At 36.3% G+C, this 22246-nt stretch overlaps 1 protein-coding gene across 1 annotated transcript; it reads right to left on the bottom strand.

Annotated features, from left to right (window-relative positions):
- Positions 1–12867: 12867 nt before the first annotated feature.
- On the bottom strand, positions 12868–21571 carry LOC309498039 (G2/M phase-specific E3 ubiquitin-protein ligase-like). Its single transcript, XM_082168515.1, has 11 exons — positions 21385–21571; positions 20169–20215; positions 17120–18160; positions 16992–17031; positions 16649–16823; positions 16381–16482; positions 15850–16163; positions 15555–15736; positions 15229–15398; positions 14527–14741; positions 12868–14390 (listed from the first exon to the last, which is right to left on the bottom strand). Exons 3-11 carry the CDS (start codon positions 17195–17197, stop codon positions 14155–14157), a joined length of 1512 nt encoding a protein of 503 aa, XP_082024641.1. The 5' UTR covers positions 17198–18160; positions 20169–20215; positions 21385–21571; the 3' UTR covers positions 12868–14154.
- Between the last annotated feature and the right edge of the window lie 675 nt (positions 21572–22246).

Here is a 22246-nt window from a genome sequence, read left to right as displayed (position 1 = left end):
TCTCACGGAACAGATAGATTATAATATGCTTATGTACCGTCAGATGAAATCATGCAGGCATCGGCGCTTTCTCCGTCCATGCTATAAATGCACATCCTTGAATGAGCGCGGATTTTCTAGCGCATTTACTTGAAATTCATAGGCAATATATCTATGGTTTAACCCATTTGAGAGGCGGCCAAAATCAGAATTTAAAATGGACTGAATAAGCTCTCTACGAACTTGACGAGCGACGCCGCGCTGATGGACCGAGTGACTGACATGTAACTGTTATGCACATAAATCACTGTCACACACACTCTCAGAGTAATATTCAGTTACTGCATAATACATTTTCAACTAGCAAATAGTACAGAATCACGATACACAGTCTCACTTGTAGCCATCTCTTTTAACTATTATAACATTTCGAAGGGCAAAAACAGGAACTTTTAATTGGCTTTACATCATCATCAAGTGTCACTTTAGCGCCAGGCCCTGTGCAGTTGCAGACTTGGTACTGTCAGTAGCATAACTTTATCAAGCATTACCTAGAGCCGTTAACAGCCTGAGCTAACTCGATCACGTCGAGCTAGCTGATTTCAGATAGCCAGGCTCCTCAGCTCCACTCACACACCGCCTCTTTGCCCATTTTCTGTTATCCGGGAGTGACACAAGGCCAAGATGGCGACGGACGGCTCCGCCCACTTTAGGCTTCAAAAATGCTCTTCAGAAACCTATGGGTGACGTCACAGACACATATTTTTTTACAGTCTATGGTGCAGACACGACGATCACTCTATAGTATTGAATTTCAAAAAGAACACTATTTAAGACAGATTCATTAGAAAAATATATTGTATATATTATAAAATATATTCTTATTATATAAATATATTTCCCTTTATTTATCTCTTTTGTTTACATTTATTTACAAGCCTGCCTGAAGAAGGTATTATTCATATACCGAAACGTCGCGATAGGCTTGTTCTCCATTTTACTTTGATTGTTTACATTTATTTATCTGATTTATTTTTGGGATTTCACAAGATACTGTTAGGATGGATGTCTTTAGAGGTCATGTGAGCAAAGAAGCTCATAAAGTGAGTGAGTCTGGTCAACAACAAAAGACACAAAATTTGTACTTGACCCGTAGCGCTGGTGCGGTCCTTAATGAGGAATTGGTGGAGGCAGCCGAAATTTTATCCACTGTGGCTGGGTATGTCTCTTTATTTATCAAGCACATAACAAAAAAAAATATTTGTACATTATATTACTATAAATTTTGTATTCCTCACTTATACAGGACTTTGGACGAGAGGACAGCAGCAGCAGTTGCTGAAACAAGTATGCAGCGGTCATTCAGCCAGTTTTTAGAGGCATTTCCGGTCTCTCTGCAGGACCAGCCTCCATCGAAGAGGCAGCGGAGTGTATCAGGCTTCTATTAAAATAGGGCCTTTTATGATAAGTGGCGGCTTAACCAATATAGTCTAAGAAGAGTATCTTATCGGTAAGTCTTTAAATCTATCAATACAGCATTGGCACTCATTAATTTGACATAGATTCACTGTGACAAATGACTTGCATTAGTATAGTCTTGTCATTCTGTCTTTCAGGTCACTTCAATCTGCGGAGGCCTTCAGCCGCAAAAGTAGAAAGGCTGATTGGTCAGGAGGGGTGGACGACCAATTGCCCAAAAGCGGAGGAGGTGGTGAGGATGTGGAAGCCGCCAACAAAGAAAATGGTGGAAACCGACCCGTATGTGGGTCACTGTGTGGCTGAGCAGGCCTGGACAGGACTTGCTTTGAAAGATTTTGGTCCTCCCAAAGGTTTCGGTATGAAACAGCCATTAACAGAACCAAGAACTAGAATTAAATCCTGAAATGTTTGTCTACATGCAAAGTATATTCTGTAACTCGAAATGTAATGTTTTTCTAATTACAGGAGTGGTTGCGACCAGACATTTTGCTTGCGATGACATTTTCTGTGACTATCATGGCAATGTCATCCCAGCATCAGAGGGGAGACTCATGATGGAGGGCATGAAAGAAGAGGCAGGGTACCTTTTTTTTTTTTTTTTAATATGGGGACAAAGGACTCTGTGTTGATGCCCAGACCTTCCCATGTCCCTGTCACCCCTTACTCAACACGTTTGGCCGCCGCATCAACCATTCGTCTAAGTCGGCAAATGTAAAGCCATTCAGTTGTGTAATGGGTGTTAAAGGTGAAGAAAAGCCTGTTATTTTATTTAAGGCTCTTCAGGACATCCATGTAGATGAGGAATTCAAATTTGATTACGGGGTGAGTCGCAAATCATTCCGTGGTGAGGGGTTAGACCTTGAGTGGCTGGATGACTAAGCCCCAGTCCATTTTTTTTGTTCACATCTTTTTTATATATATATAAAGTTAGCCCATTTTTTGCAGTTTTGTATTATTTTTTTATGTTTTTAGTGGTAGTATGTTTTTTTTATTTTCATTTTTACAAAAATTTGTTTTTAAAGTTACATTTTGATTTATTTATATTTATTTACTACCAAACTTTTTATAATATATTCATAATATGATAGGCTCGTGTTCATATTAAAAAAATACTCCACGTTACAGACTCAGACTCTCCAGCAGTTCTCCAGCTCTGAACAGAACAGTCATCAGGGCCGGCCCTGACCAATTTGCTGCCCTAGGCAAGAATTTACCTGGTGTCCCATGCATCACAGCCCATTTCACCCCGTCATTGTGTTCATGATTATTTAGCCTATATATATATTGTATATACCCGACTATAAGACGACCCTGAATATAAGACGACCCCCCCATTTTCCAGACTTATTTTTGGGACAAAAAGAGATTTTTGTGGAAAAAATCTGGTTTTCAACAGAAAATAATTTAATTTGAAAATTGCAGTGATAATTCATTCTCTCTCTTCCAGCACGCCCGCGCACCTTTCTCTCTCTCTCCCTCTCTCTCTGCGTCTCTCTCTGCGTCTCTCTCTCTCTCTCTCTCTCTGCATCTCGCACGCGCACCTCTCTCTCTCTCTCTCGCTCTCGCTCTGCGTCTCGCGCGGATTAACTTTTGTGCATTATCTTTTATGCAGATTAACATATTGGAAGGGAAAGCTGGTTTTGTCTTAATGGGTCGCGTTTCAGTCACTATTTCATATTAATTCCGTTGTTCTTTCTCCCTTTCACCCCGTGATTTTGTTTATATCGCGAATATAAGACGACCCCACATTTTTCAGCCTATTTTTAGGACAAAAACCTCGTCTTATATTCGGGTATATACGGTATATATTAGGGCTGTCAAAAGATTAATCGCATCCAAAATAAAAGTTTGTGTTTACATAATATATGTGTGTGTACTGTGTATAATTATTTTGTATATATAAATACACACACATGCATGTATATATTTAAGAAATATTTGCATACATATACTGTATATATTTATATATAATTTATATTATATATGAATATAATTTTTTTATATATAAATTACACATTTTTCTTAAATATATACAAGCATGTGTGTGTGTTTATATATACAAATTTAATCATACACAGTACACACATATATATTATTTAAACACAAACTTTTATTTTGGATGCAATTAATCGCGATTAATCTTTTGCATTTGACAGCCCTAATATATATATATATATATATATATATATATACATATATACATATATATAGACATATACACACACACATTTATATATACATATATATATATATATATACACACACACATATATATACATATATACATATACATATATGTATATGTATATATATATATATATATATATATATACACACACACACACACATATATATACATATATATATACATATATGTATATATATGTATATGTATATATATACATATATGTATATTATGGGGGGCCAAACAGGAAATAATTCAATGTAAATCTGAATATATAGTTAAAACTCTGAATATATAGTTGTAAATCCTGAATATATAAATGTAACCCTGAATATATAGTTATAACTCAGAATATATAAATGTAAATCCTGAATATATAGTTATAACTCTGAATATATAAATGTAATTCCTGAATATATAGTTATATATTCAGTGATCGGGCCGGTGATCGGCCTCATTAAAGACAGCAATGAGGCCGCCTACAGGGAGGAGGTGGATCGTCTTGCTGAGTTGTGCGACACCAACAACCTGCTGCTCAACACCGAGAAGACCAAAGAGCTCATCGTGGACTTCAGGAGGAATGCTGACCCACATCCACCCATCCACATCAAGGGGACGGCTGTGGAGCGTGTGAACAGCTTCAAGTTCCTGGGAGTCCACATCTCAGAGGATCTCACCTGGACGACCAGCTGCTCCAAGCTGGTCAAGAAGGCTCACCAGCGCCTCTTCTTCTTGAGGACTCTGAGGAAGAACAACCTGTCCTCAGACATCCTGGTGAACTTCCACCGCTGCACCATCGAGAGCATCCTGACCAACTGTATAACAGTCTGGTACGGGAGCTGCTCTGCCTCGGACCGGAAGGCGTTGCAGAGGGTGGTGAAAGCCGCCCAGCGCATCGCTGGAGCACCACTTCCTTCCATAGAGGACATCTACAGGAAGCGGTGTCTGAGAAGGGCCGGGAAAATCATCAAAGACCCCAGTCACCCAGCACACAGACTCTTCACCCTCCTGCCCTCTGGGAGGCGCTACAGGAGCCTCCGGACTAAGACCACCAGGTACCGGAACAGCTTCTATCCTACAGCTGTCAGACTCCGGAATTCTGCCTCCTGACATCTCACCCACATTAAAACTCATAGACTGAACATACACGCACTCTCACAACCACTGACAACAACCCATAACTGAACATACACACAATGGACAAAAAACCCCAGTATCCTCATACACACTCATACACAGTGGCTGGACCACCACTTACAGCCACATGCACTTTAATATTACTACTGTATAAATTATTCATATATATCTTACTGTAAATACTGTATAGACAACCATGCTGTACAATACAATACAATAATTATAGTTCTACAGCTGTTATTAATACTTGCATATTGTATATTTATAGTCTGTTATAGTCTTTTATTTATATCCATACGTATAACCTGTTCATAGCCTGTACATAGCTTGTACACTTACTACAGTTATAGCCTGTATATACTTATAGTTATAGCACTCATAACATTCCTTCATACCGTGTACATTGTAACATATCTAAAATATATCTATATTTTGTAATATATCTATATTCTTGCTAAAGCACTTCTGGATGGATGCAAACTGCATTTCGTTGCTTGTACTTGTGACGTGCAATGACAATAAAGTTGAATTCTATTCTATTCTATTCTATAACTCTGAATATATAAATGTAATTCCTGAATATATAGTTATAACTCTGAATATATATGTAAATGTAAATATAAATGTAAATCTGAATATATAAATGTAAATCCCGAATATATAGTTGTAAATCCTGAATATATAAATGTAACCCTGAATATATAGTTATAACTCTGAATATATAAATGTAAATCCTGAATATAGTTATAACTCTGAATATATACATGTAAATCCTGAATATATAGTTATAACTCTGAATATATAAATGCAAATCTGAATATATAGTTATAACTCTGAATATATAAATGTAAATCCCGAATATATAGTTATAACTCTGAATATATAAATGTAAATCCTGAATATATAGTTATAACTCTGAATATATAAATGTAAATCCCGAATATATAGTTATAACTCTGAATATATAAATGTAAATCCTGAATATATAGTTATAACTTAGCATGTGAGCTCCGCTCAATATTCCGCTCTATGCCAATGCGCTCCACTCAATCGCTCACGGCACAAGCGCTCAAATCCCGCTCCGACATGAAATCTCAGTGTAACGTAGGCTACTGTACTATAGCCTTTGTTGATTATTTTTAAGGCATTTTGCATAGGTGGCCTCAGCACATTGTTTGTGTGATAATAGGCCATTCTTTAAACTTTATTAGTTTCAGAAAGATTATCGCGGATACAGAGACAGTTGAAACAAAGGCAGATATTTATTTTACAAAAGCACAAGGTTTTGGTGTTATTGTGAATGTACACAAATAAAAGTAGACCATTTGTAGTTGTCTTACACACTAATCTGTATGGCCAAAAATTGACGGAGTTTCTTCCACTGTCATTAAGGAAAAATCCATCAGAACGCGCTGGCGCGTTCGTTGTAGGCTACAGGGTTAGAGAAAAGCTTATTTAGTTTCATATTTATGTTTAAATAATATTCTGGGCTGCTTTTCCCGAAAACCTTATTTACGCTATCATTCTTAAGTTATAACTCAGGCTTTACCTTCACGTTAAAAAGTGTTTCCCGAAACGTTCTTAGTTAAGAATACCTTCTGTAAGTCATTCGTTCGTATCTGGAGCACTCTTAGCAATACCTTATCACTATTGACAGTTCATTACGATAGTGGCCACCACTGTTTCTTTACATCTCAGTCTATACGAATATAATTCTGCTAATTGAAGTGTTTTCATGCAAAGAACATTGTCATTACACTGATGTGATTTTATGTTGTTATTAATTATATTATCCAAAATGTCATCAACTGGTGATTAGCTATAGGAGTATGTTTAACCTCTTAAGCTCTGAGACCATTTTGAGGGATTTCCGTCTGCATTTGGCCTACCCAAATTGAAAAGCTTCCCATACCCACATACAGTGGTCTAAATACACAATTTTGGTGTCATTTTATAGGAAACCCGTTGAAGTTTCTTAAACCACTGCTAATAGTGATAAACATGCAAGCAGGGCCGGCGCGCGGCGTGCCTATAGGCGAACTATAGGCAGGCGCCTAGGGCGGCAAGAATAAAAGATTTTCCCACCCATTTAATTTATTTAATTATTATAATTCTTTTTTTTTTCTTTTTTTTTGACATTTTTTTGAATTATTGCACTTCCATCATCAAGTTATCACTCCATTAGTTATTCTACATCTAAATGAACTTTCCTTCATTCGAGGAGCCTACCATCAAAAAATCATCAAAACGAAAAAAAAAAAAAAAAAAGAAAAGAAAAAACAATCCGTACATGAATACAAAAGACGATACTTTTACTGCTGGAGATGGCTAATGATTTTAAAGACCGACACGCGCTTCTGAAAGGTATAGGCTTATGCATGTGTAGCCTATGTGAGAGAAAGTTAGGTGGCTCACCTTATTGTGTGCGCAATATTTATATATCCCAGCAAACATTTGGACATTTAATGACCCGACACGTCCTGTCATGGTTGAAAAATAGTTCCAAAATGAAAGTTGACTGGACGTAGGCTATGTTGAGCATATCTGAATGCATTTTTTGGAAATGTAATGTTAAATTTTTTCCCCCCGATTTATGCCGTCCTACAGCGGCTATTTTTGGCTAGAGACACAACGTTGCCATCGGACCAATGTTTGCTGGGATGCCATATTGATATTAATAATATTTATAACCGCTAAGAAGAGCTGTGCGCAGAGCCGCCTTAACCTAATGTTAGGCCCCGGGGCTGAGAGGTTTTGTAGGCCCCCCATCCCCTCAATTTAAAGAGTCTCATTTTAAAAAAGTGTAATAGCCTATCTAGGTAATCTACATCACAAAATGCATTAGTTTCTTTTGAGACCTACAACAGTGATTTTTTTAAATATTGTTTTTCATTTTAATATTGTTATTAACATATCACTGAGCACATAAACACAAGACACTTTATTTAACAACCACACACAGCAACTAAATTTCAACTTTATGCAAATGAGAAGCGATTTTCGCGAGCGACGACCAATAGGAAAGAAGCCTTTCAGTGGAGCTCAGCTCCCGTCACCTTCTCGAGTGAAATTGCATGTGAATCGGCAAGACCGAAGAGTTCAAGGGCGATTTCACTGTTTTATATGATTTGACTGTAACTAACCACAAACATGGATATAATAAAATGATGCATGGAAAAGAAACTGTCGACAGTCTCAGTGAGTTTAATTCATACATTTATAGTTCGAGTGTTGTAGTTTTATGATGCAAGTTTAGCACTGCTGCAGTTCATTTTACAGTGCATTATGTTGAATATTAGGGACAAGACAATGTATTAGCCTATTTGTCAAATTCGGATGACGTTTTAGTAATTGATGACAGTATGAGTGAGTTTAATTTGTAGATTGATCGATCGTTAATCTAGTAAATGATTTAATCCCTGAACACTGCTGTGTGTAGCCTAATATAAAAACACTCTCCCAACAGCATACTGTTTCTTTTGAGCCTAATTCCTAGTCAAATTAAAATGATATAGTTGTATAATATCACTTGTGGTGGTGTTTTGTATAGATGTGGCCAGACGAGCAGTCTCGCCTCATTCGCGCCGCGGGACCTCTAGACGCGCGTAAACGCGTCTTTACAACACTGAAATCACTCGCGCCAGACGCTCTATTCGCGTTTGGTGTGAACGCACCTTAACAATAACATTAGAGTGACAGCACTACCAACGCCCACAAGCGACTAGCGACATACAGCGACAAAATCTGACAAGTTAAAACAAAATGACCTTTTCAGCTCATCATGAACCTGAACATGGGAGGCCCCTGAACTTGGGAGGCCCCTGGGCTTCAGCCCAGGTAAGCCCGTGCATTAAGGCGGCCTTGGCTGTGCGAGCGCAGAGACTACCACTGATTTGCCGCTTTCCGTGTGTCATTCATTAAAAATGAACTAGAGACTTGATTTGAATAAGAAACAATATCAAGTCTATAAAACACGAAGCACAAGAAACATCTGTGAGAACGCTCTTTTAAACAGCATACACACTGGGACATTTGACTGCACATCATAGTTTTGACATTGTTGATCCTTCTTGCAATCATAATGCAATGGACTGTGGCCTACATTAAACCTTTAAATAAAGGGGTTATTGAGCTGTTTACACTGTTATATACAATACAAGAGCCTGCACAGCGACAGGAAATAAAAATGAATGCAAAAAAACCTGCCTACTTTAAGATGCACAATGTGTCAGAAGACATGGGGGACAGAAATGATTTTAACCACTTCATTAAGTTCTGTTTTTTTGAAGACCTTTCTTTAAAGTGAATTTCGTTTTGTATAAATTGTATCTTAATTTTAATCAATGTTTTATCAATCATTTGCCTGGATTTAATAAATAATAAGCAAATAAAGCAGACAATAGCATGAATGCACCGGCGCCGCGTGAACAACTAAATTAACAACTACTAGAAAAAGACTTTAGTTGGGCGCAGCCCTATAGCTACTTATTTCAGATAGGCCTGTTCGAACCAGCATGTCACAATGGGCATTCTGGGTTGAGCGCGCAGCGCTGAGTGGAATGAGCTTCAGAAATGAACTGAATCTTCAGAAAGGCGCTCTCACTCTGGAGGAAATATGACCTCATGTTTATTTTAAAAACATAATTCAACATATAAATATTACTTATTAATGTTTTTATTACAAATAAATTACTAAATGCTAAAAATGAATAAATGTAAATGAACAAAAAATTGCACTGCATTTGCAATCCTGTGAAACCAGAACCACTTCCCGTGCCCCTGGGCCTGGGCCTGGCCCTGTAAGCTACTTATTTTATTATTTAAAACAGAATTTGCATTTGCACTAGTGGTGCTAATTTGTTTTTAACGTTGCAGAATTCCAGCCCGGAGCCCTCCCCCGGACAGCACGCCAAATACATAATCTTTACTCTATTTAATTTGATGTAAGTGTGAACTCGTGAAACGCAGTTAAATAGCCCCTGCTATTAATAGTGAATAATCGATTTTTGAGCCATTGATAAACTAATTAAGCACCACCGCCACGGACAGCACCTGGTAATGTCGCACTTAAGAAGGTATATCTTAAGCAGCCTCCTAAGATAGGCATATATTTCGGGGAACACGCCTAGAAATGGTATGCTTTTAGTTAAGTTGTCTTCGTAGCGCGCTAAGAAACAACGTTATCGGGAAAAGCAGCCCTGAAAGGGCTCTCTCCGCTCTGGAGGAAATATTAGTAGCTTCGCTCCCAGCTCCGCCGGCGCTCCACTCCGCTCACATGCTCTATGTAATTCCCGAATATATAGTTATAACTCTTAATATATAAATGTAATTCCCGAATATATAGTTATAACTCTGAATATATAAATGTAAATGCCGAATATATAGTTATAACTCTGAATATATAAATGTAAATGCCGAATATATAGTTATAACTCTGAATATATCAATGTAATCCTGAATATATAGTTATAACTCTGATTATATAAATGTAAATCCTGACTATATAGTTATAACTCTGAATATATAGATGTAAATCTGAATATATAAATGTAAATCCCGAATATATAGTTAAAACTCTGAATATATAGTTATAACTCTGATTATATAAATGTAAATCTCAATATATAGTTATAATAAGTTATTATATAGATATAAATAGTGAATATATAAATGTAACCCCGTGAATATATAACAATCCGTGAGCCTACACATCATTTAGGCCTATTACTGGCCATACATTGAAAGCCAAAGGGTCCCTCACAGTTTTATCAAAATGGCAGACTTTTATCAGTATTTTTTAGAATTAGACAGCTTCCTTTACCATTTTTCATTTACATTTACATTTATTCATTTAGCTGACGCTTCTATCCAAAGCGACTTACAATTGCTATATATGTCAGAGGTCACACGCCTCTGGAGCAACTAGGGGTTAAGTGTCTTGCTCAGGGACACATTGGTGTCTCACAGTGGATTCGAACCCGGGTCTCTCACACCAAAGGCATGTGTCTTATCCATTGCGCCACTACCACCCCGAACAACACTTTTCACATGAACAACACAATCTCTGCATTCTCGAAAGAACCTCAAGACATCTTGAAGACCATATCAATATCATTATGGCTTTTATGATAGCTCTAAATGATTTTCCAGCGGCACATGGAAATGTGCTACATCTCCTATCAAGTCTTTGTGCATTACTCAATGACATGGTAAATTCTGTTTTCGACCGGCTATCTCAGATCGAGACTACACAGGAAGCCCATCACAACATAATGTCAGCTGAAGTAGTACGAACAAACTATCCAGGAAGACCAAGGTAATGCATTCTATTATTGAGTATGAATATTTTGCCAGGCGAGAAAGAGTAGCGTTGCGTTTCGCCGCAACAGCTTCCCTTACGAAAATGTATTTTCTATATATTCTATTTTTAGAAATGTATTTAATTTTTTTTAATTTTTTTAGCAAATCCATGGTTAATTTGTGGTTAGCGTGTTTTAAATACAATAACCATGCTCTTTTGGTTTTATTTGTTGTCAAACCATGGTCAAGTCTCATAAGGGATGAGGCTTATGGCAATATAGAAGCTCATGATATTAATTAAGCCTATTGATATCAACAATTCAGTTCTTGATATCAGGAATTACATTTCCACTTGTAACAATGTTAAATCTTCATATCAGCATTTCAATTTTCGCTATTTAAAGTGCTATTTTTTTATAAAAAGAATTACATTTCCACTAGCCTAGTAAAAACTATAATTCTTGATTTCTGTAATTGTATTTTCACTTGTGAAATGTCACCATAGGCTGAAATTCCCAATTTCACATAATATCAGAAATACAATTATTACTTGTAAAAATCATAATCTTTGATATCATGAATTACTTTGTTACTAGTGCAAATATATTCTTGATATCAACAATTACATTGCTACTATAACAATGTTAATTTTTGATGTCAATAATTTGATTGTCACTAATGACAATGTTAGTTTCTGATATCATGAATGAACATTTTTACTTGTAGCAATTCAATTGTTGATATCAAGAAATGACATTTCAACTAGTGCCAATTTAATTATTGATATCAGGAATTAGCATTTTTACTAGTAACAATGTAATCATTGATATAAAAATTATGATTTTTTTTTAGATTATAAAAATGTTCTTCACACAAAGAAAAAGAATGGTTCTTTAAATAAATTGTTCATTGAACGGTTCTTTGGAGAACACAAATTGGTTCTTCTATTGCATCACTGCAAAAACCCTCTTTTGGAACTTATTTTTAATAATGTATCATGTATACGTATTTACATATAGCATTGTCTTCATTTACTAGGTACCATATTTCAAGGAGTCAGCTGGAAAATTTGCGTGATCTTGGTTTCAGTTGGACCACCATTTCACAAATGTTGTGTGTCAGTGTCCGGACTTTATTTAATCGCAGAAGAGAACTAAGGCTGGACGACTATGGGGGATTTACTTCAATTTCAGATGTGGAGCTTGATCAGCATATCATCAGCATATTGTCGTCTACACCTTATTCTGGGGAGACATATGTTCGAGGCAGCTTGAGAGGTAGAGGACTTCGAGTTCAGAGATGGAGAGTACGGGAAAGACTAAGATCTATTGATCCAGTAGGCAGGGTGCTAAGGGGACGAAGAGCAATCCGAAGAAGAGCATATCATGTCAGCTCACCCAACGACCTATGGTAAATCCTACACCTTACAGTATGTCCAAAAGTGTGCATGACAACAGTGTTGGGTGTAACTTATTATGGAGCAATTCATTGCTGTAATTTTATTACTTTTTCCATGAAAGTCTTACATTAAATACTTTGGCCAGTTCAAAAATCATTTATGTTATACTATACTTTTTAGAGAGAGAGAGAAATTAGTATATTAATATAATTACACAGTTGAAGATGTAATTAGTAGCTGCTAATTACTTTTTAAAGTAACTTACCCAACACTACATGACAAAAATGAAGAAATAAGTGAATCATAGGCTGATAATTTTATTAATATGGCTTAATTGAGTTTATTACTAAAACTGATAAATTTTTGTCTTACACAGGCACGTGGACACCAATCACAAACTTGGAAACTGGGGCCTTGTTTATCATGGCTGTGTTGACGGCTACAGCAGATGCATCACGTACTTGAGATGTTGCAATAACAACAGATCTTCAACTGCCTTGGAACTTTTCAGAGATGCTGTGGATAGGTTTGGATTACCAAGCAGAGTAAGAGGTGATGCAGGCTCAGAAAATATAGACATTGCGCGTTTCATGATAGAACACAGAGGACTTAACCGTGGCAGTTTTCTGGTTGGACCAAGCGTGCACAATCAGAGGATAGAGAGACTATGGGCAGAGGTAAACCGGGTCCTGTCAGGATACTTCAAAGATTTGTTTCTTTTTATGGAGGCTGAAGGGATTTTGCACATCAACAACCCCACCCACATTAGAGCTTTACATTTTGTTTTCATTCCGAGAATAAATAGGGCTGTAGCAGAATACATCAATCAATGGAACAATCACAGTCTTAGCACTGTGAACAGTTTGTCTCCAATCCAACTATGGACAATTGGAAGAATTCAGAGTGAAGGACAAAATGTATTAGCTGGGAGGAGGGAATGCACACTGCAAGACACAGTGGATCCTGACCTGCATCAAATTAACCCTTTAACAAATGATGGAAACCATGGCATAGAACACTTCATCTCTGCTTGCAACATTCTGGATGGTGTTTATATGTAAGGATTAAGGAAGGATACGTAACTATGTTACAGAAAAGTAACCAAAATTTGACAAATAATGGTTGTATAATGATTCAAAATGAGAGAGTAATTAGTCATTTAATGTCACTGCACTTTATTGCTGCTTTAAACTTTAACATTCACCAACATTAACATTTCCTTGACTTTAACATCCACCAAAATGGAACATGATGTGTGGAGAGATATTTATTTTCAAAATGTCTTTTTTTTTTAAATTGTGATAGAAGTAGAACAAAATATGTGAAAACTTGGAAATATTTGTGTAACAGAATACACTTTTTTTCTTCTGTCCTTCGTGTCCTATCATGTTATTGCATGTTTGAATCAAGTCAAACTATGAAAATAGGAGCTCAATAATACATAACATAAAATACAATGATATCAGCTACAAATAACTAAATGGTCAATATTCTCCAACAAAAAAGCCCCTCCAACTAATAACTAACATTATTACTATTACTATTTTTTTCCATAACTACTAAGCATGCATAGTGAAAGCACCTGATGTTTGATAATATAATGAAACTAGATCACTAACAGAACGCAGCATTCCTTATTCTTGTGTGAAGCACACACACACAAACAAACGCATATTTAGGCCATGCCAAATCCAGGCGAATTTTTAATGCCAAAGTCCATGTCTGTTTTGAACTCTTCATAAGTGTCCTTCAGTGGAATTCTGATGATATTTTCACATGTATTAGCAACAGGGAATTTGGAGCCTGAAATAAACTCCAATGATGGCTCTGGGGTAAAGCCAAGAGCTGGTGGGGAGTTGCATCCGGTAGCAAAGATAAGAATCTCCTCAAGTGTAACACCTTGCATATTGACTAACAAAGACAGAGAAATATTAACATTTTAAAGATAAGTACATGCTTGAAATGACAAAGAAAATAATAATACACACATTTAAAAAAAAAAAGCAAACAAGGAATTTAAGGCGGGTGCATGGGTGGCATTTCTTACATTCAGCATCTTGAAGGTAATCTCTCCAGAAACCCAGAGTCTTGCATTCTTTTTCATATCTGTTGCTTCCAATTTCAGATAGCTGACACCTGAAAAGAACCTCAAGGTCTTCTGCTGACAATTGTTTTGTAGGTTTCAGGAAAAATGTCTTCATCTGTTCAGGATGTTGTAACAGAGCTTCAAGAACCCCAAGACTTCTAAGACCTTCTCGAAACCTGAGTGTCAGTAATACATTTTAAATCAAATTACATATATGTCCCCCTAAATAACATTACACTATGCACATGACATCAAAAACAAGACTGCCTTACTGCAGACACTACTGTTGTGTGCGAGAGTAAATCAGAACATGCCAACACTTTACAGTAAGGTTTCATTTAGTAATATAAATGAATGCATGAACTAACAATGAGCAACATGTTTTACAGCATTTTTTAACCTATGTTATGTCAGTTAAAAATATTCATATTCATGTTAGTTCACAGTGCATTAAGTAATGTTAACAGATACAACTTTTGATCTAAATAATGTTGTAGTAAATGTAGAAATTAACATGAAGTAAGATTAATAAATGCTGTAGAAGTATTGTTTATTCTTAGTTCATGTTAACTAATACTAATGTTAACGAATGAAAATTTATTGTAAATTGTTACCCAAAACACATACCAAATAATAATTGCAATATTAATGTTAGTTTTTTACCTTTCATATGGTGCTCTTGTTCTCTGCAGGATGTACCAATGTGCCAAATCCTTAGTCACTTCGGCTCTGTTTGAGCTAGTTATTGTCCTCCGACACCCTGACAGGCTAAGCAAGTGATCTGCTTTACGCACTGCCTCCATTAGTTGGTCCTCTGACACTGACTCCTTGATCTAAAACAAACATATTTAAAGCATGTATACACAACATGACCCTGAAATCATTAGAAACGTGTAATTGTAAAATCATTTTCATAACTTTGCATAAATCAGACTGATAAAAAAACTGGATGAAAAAGACATTCAATGTGTATTTAAATATAGTCATACTTCTCTCAAGACTGACTGTGTGTCCAAATCTGGAATGTCATCAATGCTGACTTCAGTCTTTTCTGGGCCATTAATGAGAGCATCTACCAGTATCTCAGAGAGGAAGTGAGGCGTCTGTCCTCCATGTACAATGGACATTGCCATTAACTGGCCAGCAAGGTAGTATCCATTATTTTTCACAGCTACAAATGTGAAGAAATAAAAACATAAAATTGACAAAAGGAACTGTAGAAAAATGTAGTATGCTTGATAGTCATAAAAAATAGATACTACAATAAAGTTACAAGTAATTCACCTTCTGAATTGCATGCAAGAACTTTTGCATCAGTTGGTCCTTCAAACATTCCACTGATGTCTTTAAGCTCTTGAAAGCATAGACGAAAAAATTCTCGCTTTGGTCCGCCATGATCAACTGCCCCCTCCGAACTACCAAGATCATCTGTAAATTTGATGTCCATCCTTTTCTCAGGTGAAAAATTTGGTCGATTCATAGCCCGGGCAGCACCATCCAAAACATTACGTCTGACAATGTTGAATCGAACCACTTCATCAACCTTTATCTGCCTACACAGATTTCCAACAATGTCTTCCAATGGAACACCACCACTGCTAAAATATATTGTACATATTTAGAAGCAAATACTTTTTAGACAATAGATATTAATTATACTGTCATACAAAAAATGGCATTCACATTTATTCTGTACAACCTCTTCCTCAATCTTTTTCCTGAAGAAATGTTTTCAAAACATATTAAACCTCATAGGTGTAACAAATCCCAACCAACAATTCACAATTTTATGTTTTCAAAATAAATAATATTTACCGTGTACTTCTGTTTGTCTGTTCTCTCAGTGACCTTGAAATGGCCTCTAACAGATCACTATCATCAGAAAGCTCATCATCTTCCAGAAGGTTGACATAGTGACTGCAATGAAACCCCCCCCCCAAAAATAAAAAAATTAATAAATATATATATATTTAATAATACTGTTAGATAATGTGGTGAATGACTACTGTCAAATATAGAAAGACATGATCAATATACTGTATACGAAAAAAAAAAAAAAAAAAATTATAAAATAGCTATACACCTGTAACAAGAACTAGATGTTCTTTCAGGAGATTCAGGAACAACCACCACATCAGCTGCAACTAAAGATTCAGAGGAGCTCATTTCCAGCACTTCAGATTGATGCAAGGTGAATTGGACTGGCTGGCTTTCACTGATGGGACAAAGTTCTGTCTGGACTAAGTTCTGATTGTCCTCTGGAAATTAAAACATTTGCTCCATCAATCAAATATTTAGACACACATGACAACATGAACCAACATACCAAATGTACACAAAAAGAAAAAAAGAAAAAAAACATGCAAATTGTGCATTAATAAAAAGGAAAACATTAACCAATATAGGCTATCATAACAATGCCTTACGTGTATGAGTAAGATCATCATCTGAATCCGAAGCTGGAGGCTAATGCAAGAAGGAAACAGGCATTACAACCATTGACCAATGTAATCTGAAGTTTCAGTTAAAATCGAAAATAATATCACTGACTTACTGTCTTTTGAGGTTCTTCCAGCAAGACTCGGTCAGGTCGAATAAACAAACACCTCTGATGGAAAATTGTCTTCACCATACTACCAGTCAGCTTTTGTTGAGTTGTAAGGGATGGCTCCACAAGTTTGAAATGGTATGGCAAGAGTATCTGCAAACTTAATGAAAATATATATTTGGTCACACTTTAGATTAGGGTCCAATTCTCACTATTAACTAACTTTTGAGGATTTTTGCCTCAATAAATTCCTAATTACTGCTTGTTAATAGTTAGTAAGGTAGTTGTTAAGTTTAGGTATTGTTAGGATTAAGGGGTAATGATCATGCAGAATAAGGCATTAATATATACTTTATAAGTACTAATGTGTATGTTAATAAACAACTAGTTAAAAGTGAGAATTGGACACTAAACTAAAGTGTTACCATGTATTTACAGATGACAGTAATATGGTTATTAAACATTTGTGAGCAGGAACCAAAGCATAGATAGTTCTCAAACCATTGTTAAAACATTTTTTTTGTTAAAAAAGGATTGAGGTATAAAACAGATGGAAATCAAGTGGAATGAAAACCAAGGGCAGTTAATTGAAATAATATAAAACAAACAATATGTGACTTCACTAACTGAAGTTAAGTTAGTCACCAGTGAGTCACATATCACATCAGTTAATCAATGCTGATTTTTCAACTTAATTGAGCTGTGTATTAAATTATCATTATGAACAATATTGATATGTATGATTGATGTTTATGACCATAGGACAGGTAAATCTCTAATGTTCAAATGTTAAATAAAAGCACTAATAAGTACAACTATACTCACCTGCAATTATCTAAAATGGGTGCAAATGCTTCTTTAATTGCCTGTAATACTCTTGCTTCATTCCACCCGGTGCTAAATTCCACTGCTGACTTAACAAGGCCATTTTCAAAGAGCCAAGCCCTTTTGGCTCTCCTTGGTACCACATCTGTGGTAGGGTCTGGAAGGAGTATTACCTCCTTTGCATAGATGCTGTTTTCTCTTAAAGGCTTCTTCTGTAGTGTACTAGAAATTGAGGACAGAATAGTAGATGCAATAATATATTTTCTATGCAACATTTCAGTTTGGTAAATATAAGATATTAAACATGAAAGTGCTATTGTACTATTGCTATTGTAAAATGCAACATTTACCTAAAACCTAACAAAATAAACCATGACAGCATGATCAGGACCAGCAGTGTGATCCTATCTCAGGGTTTCTGCAGGGTTTGGTCAGTCAAATTTAAGACTTTTTAAGACCTTTTTATGACCATTATGATTGAAATTTATGACCTACACGAATTACGAAAAATCATTAAAATTCCTTTCAAAAGTTTATTTTTTTTATTGACTTTCATTGAAAGTAACAAGATGTATTATTTAAATGCCTAAAGACAGCTCCAACGCCTTCTTACCCAGTGTGCAATATGCTTGATACTGATTATTTGCAACAGGCTTGAGCCAACTACTAAACACACCATCTTTGAGCCATGGCTCGTTAAATGTACACTTTCCCATTGTGATAGACCGGGAGATTTCAGTTAGGGCTGGGCAATATGGCCAAAAACAATTATCACGATAATTGTTTTATATTAGTCAATATCGATAATTATCACGATAAATGTCAAATCTTTATTTCTTTCAAGTTTAAAGGCAGACTGTTGCTTCTAAGTGAAAGTTGTAGAAACCAGAGCTTTAATTGTGGTTTTAAACTAACTTTACTCTTTATTGTCAGAAAATATAATGACAAACACTTGCTAAAACAGGTGAACATTTCACAAATCTGAGGTAGGACATTCAAACATTTGTCATTTGTCCTTAACAAAATAAATATCTTTATTGGGAAAATAATTACTTAGTTTCTGCATGTGCTAATAGGGGCCAAGTCTTGAACCAGGTTTGTGTTGCCTAACTTTGATGGCACGTATCTTCAGGAAATGTATGAAAAACAGTAGCCTAAATACATTATTAAATACTGTAAATATTCCATTAGTCCTTTAATACATTATCAGCACTAATAATATAATACAATTCAATATGTATATCCCACATGGTGCAGTTAATATTACTAGGCTAACGTTACAGTAAATCCATGATAAATGATGGGAGATTGCAGACCGAAAAGCCTTCAGACTGTATCGTTGTGCAGAGTTTCTCCTGTTGGTCAGCGCTGTTTAATCTGCCTTTAAACTGGTTTAAATCACTGAGACAGTGTGTTCTTCGCTGAATTCAAGCACTTCTCACTGGATCTTGTGACCGAGACCGATCAGAGTAAACGCATCAGTTCTATTGAGCTCGCGCTGCGCTGCCGTTTGGACTTGGAGCCGAGCGGGTAAATGGTTCGTGTGGCGCGCGTTTCAAATGAGCGTTCCGCTTTTGGCGCATTTAACCTGTGCATTTAACATTATGCCGCCAGCGCATTTTCAGGGGGAAAAAGCAATTGTAGAACCAACGAATGAACGAGCATATCAATTTAAGACGTGGCTAAATGAAATTTATGACCTTGTATGGAAAATCCGGACGTTTTTATGACTTTTTATGGCCTAAAATTCTGATTATTAAATTTAAGACGTTTTATGACTTTTTATGACTCCGCGGAAACCCTGCTATCTATACTGGACTTGAAGCAAATTTTCCTATTACATTCATCCTGTTGTTTGAAATACTGCAACTGTAAGCATCAGTTTACTGACAGTGTTGTGCCGAATTTCAAATCCCTGACAAATTACTACCCCCTCATTGAAGCATCTACCTGACTGCTCTATCTTAACCCCACCCCTAATCCTAAATTTACCAATACTAGGCAGGTAATAATCTGGCAGATGTCAGGATTCTGCACAATGGCATTACCCAAAACAATGCACCACAGCGCATCTAGTGTACGCTACAGCTGCACGATTCTGAATAAATTTAGAATCACTTTTTTGTTGTTGTTTTTTGTTCTTATAAGAATTGTCAAAAGACAATGACACGAAAAAATATAATTTAGCTGAGTCTCTGACATTTTTTTTTTTTTTATGTAAAGTACATACTTAATGACATCATTCTGGACCCGGTTAAGGGTCCTTAGAGTTGCAGTCTATTAACCCTTTCGCACGTACGATCACACCGGTGTGATCAGTCTAGGCTGGTCCCTGGAGCGTACGATCACACCGGTGTGATTAGAACGGTCAGTGCATCACGTGATCAACTGCTAAATTCAAATGTGCTTTTGCGCGTTGGCTGGCGCTGAGCCAGAGGCAGGCGCGCTCAGAGCTGTCATATATCACAACTTTTCAGTGTTTTCAACCACATAATGTTTATTTTGGGTTTCAGACATATAAGTACTTAAAAAACAATACATTTAGAGTTTGTAAAATACACACTGATGTCAAAGGAAGAGGCAATAATAATCCTTTCCATTAAAATTAGTTTTATTTATATCAGATACACATTGTGTAAGTAACTTTAAAGTTTACTCTATTCTTCTCCCAGTTCACCTGCCACTTACTTTTATGTATTTCGGGAGAAGTGGATGAATTCACGTGTTGTAAATCTAACAGATCCGATTCTCTGAACTGCGTCTGCGGCACAAACTAAGATGGCGGCGCCCATCGCGCATACATCTCAACTAACGCGATCGTTATAAAGGTGTTTAAACAACAAAACACTTCCACTTGCATATATTTGACAATCGGAATATCAGATATTTCATGCCATAATAAACAAATTTGTGAATATTTTGAATAAAAAAGGAAAAATGACATAAAAGCAGATCATCATTCATTCAGCTCTGTTGGCGATGCGGTGTGTCACGTGACAAGCAATGACGCGTCACCATGGAAACCATAAAGTGACGCATTCTAAATAACGGTTGCCTTGAAAAACTCACGCTGGGGGGTCAGCCAGAATAAATAAAATATGAATGGATTAAAATCATTTTGAATGAAAGATTCAATTACTAACTACTTCACTTGTTTCATAACTGGATGAATCAGTGTTTTTGAACTAATCTCTTGAATGACTAATTCAATGACAAATACATTTATAGCGATCACCTGTCACCACCTAACGTTACTGGCGTAACGATGTGACTAATCTTTATTTGAATTTTGATCACTGCCTTACATATCAGTATCAGAACTATAAGCTTTTATAGTTCCATGGTTAATTTGGGTAAGGACACAGGTGTGTTTCCAATAAAGACGATTAAAATAAAATAATATGATAATTCAATGTTTGCAATATAAAGCAGCATAAATTTCTTACCTGAAGTCTTTACGAGGCCGTGGAAAATGGCGGAGATTATACGCAGGAGCAGGAGGGCGTGCTGAAGTGCCACGGTTGAAAAGCGACCGCACCTCTGCCTCAGTAGTCTGATGGACAGTCGAGCTTGTTGTGACGGACGCGCTGTTGGATGATCTTCGTGTCTCCTGTCTATCACATGCCGCTGCAACTGTCTCAATAAAATCACTACTTGTCAACAGATTGTTGACAATTTCCCGAGCCCTGTCAGCCATGTTGAACTATGTAAAAAGCCAATAACACGGCCACTGACTTTGAGGACCTTTTGCCTATAGGGATCTCCCAGTCACGTGACCCCTAGCCGCGTGTCAGCCATTTTGACGGAATACTATTGCACAAGCGCACATACATGAGAATGCGGATTATCACGTTTTATGGCTGCGAATTGATTAAAATAACGAATAATGGTCACTGTATTAATTATCTTGAGCCTGCTGAAATGTTCCTATAAATATATTTTCTTTCCAACTGTGCAATCTTAATAAATAGGCTAAATATATTTATCCACTAAGCTACAGCAGTCCTATTGTCGTCTTCCCATTACGTTTTTTTTCTCTTTCTGACATTTCATACCTGTTGTTACATTTTTTATTTATTAAATTGACTATAAAAAGATTGCTTGTGTGTGCTAGTGTTTATTCCAGTCTTTTAAAATAGTTGAATGAATGAATGCTCGCGAGGTGCCTGTAACGATTTTGAATAGGCTAACGTTAGGCTATTTAATCAATAATGTACACAGGGTAGAGGAGAATTACAGTCAACTACTTTGAATAGTATAGCATTTTGGACATAAACATGTAAATAGTGAAAAGACTGACATTGAAAA

This window comes from Leuciscus leuciscus (assembly GCF_965113295.1).
Source record: "Leuciscus leuciscus genome assembly, chromosome: 4".
Classification (NCBI taxonomy): Eukaryota; Metazoa; Chordata; class Actinopteri; order Cypriniformes; family Leuciscidae; genus Leuciscus; species Leuciscus leuciscus.
The sequence above is the reverse complement of the archived record's forward strand: the minus strand, read 5'-3'. Positions and strand labels throughout refer to the sequence as shown.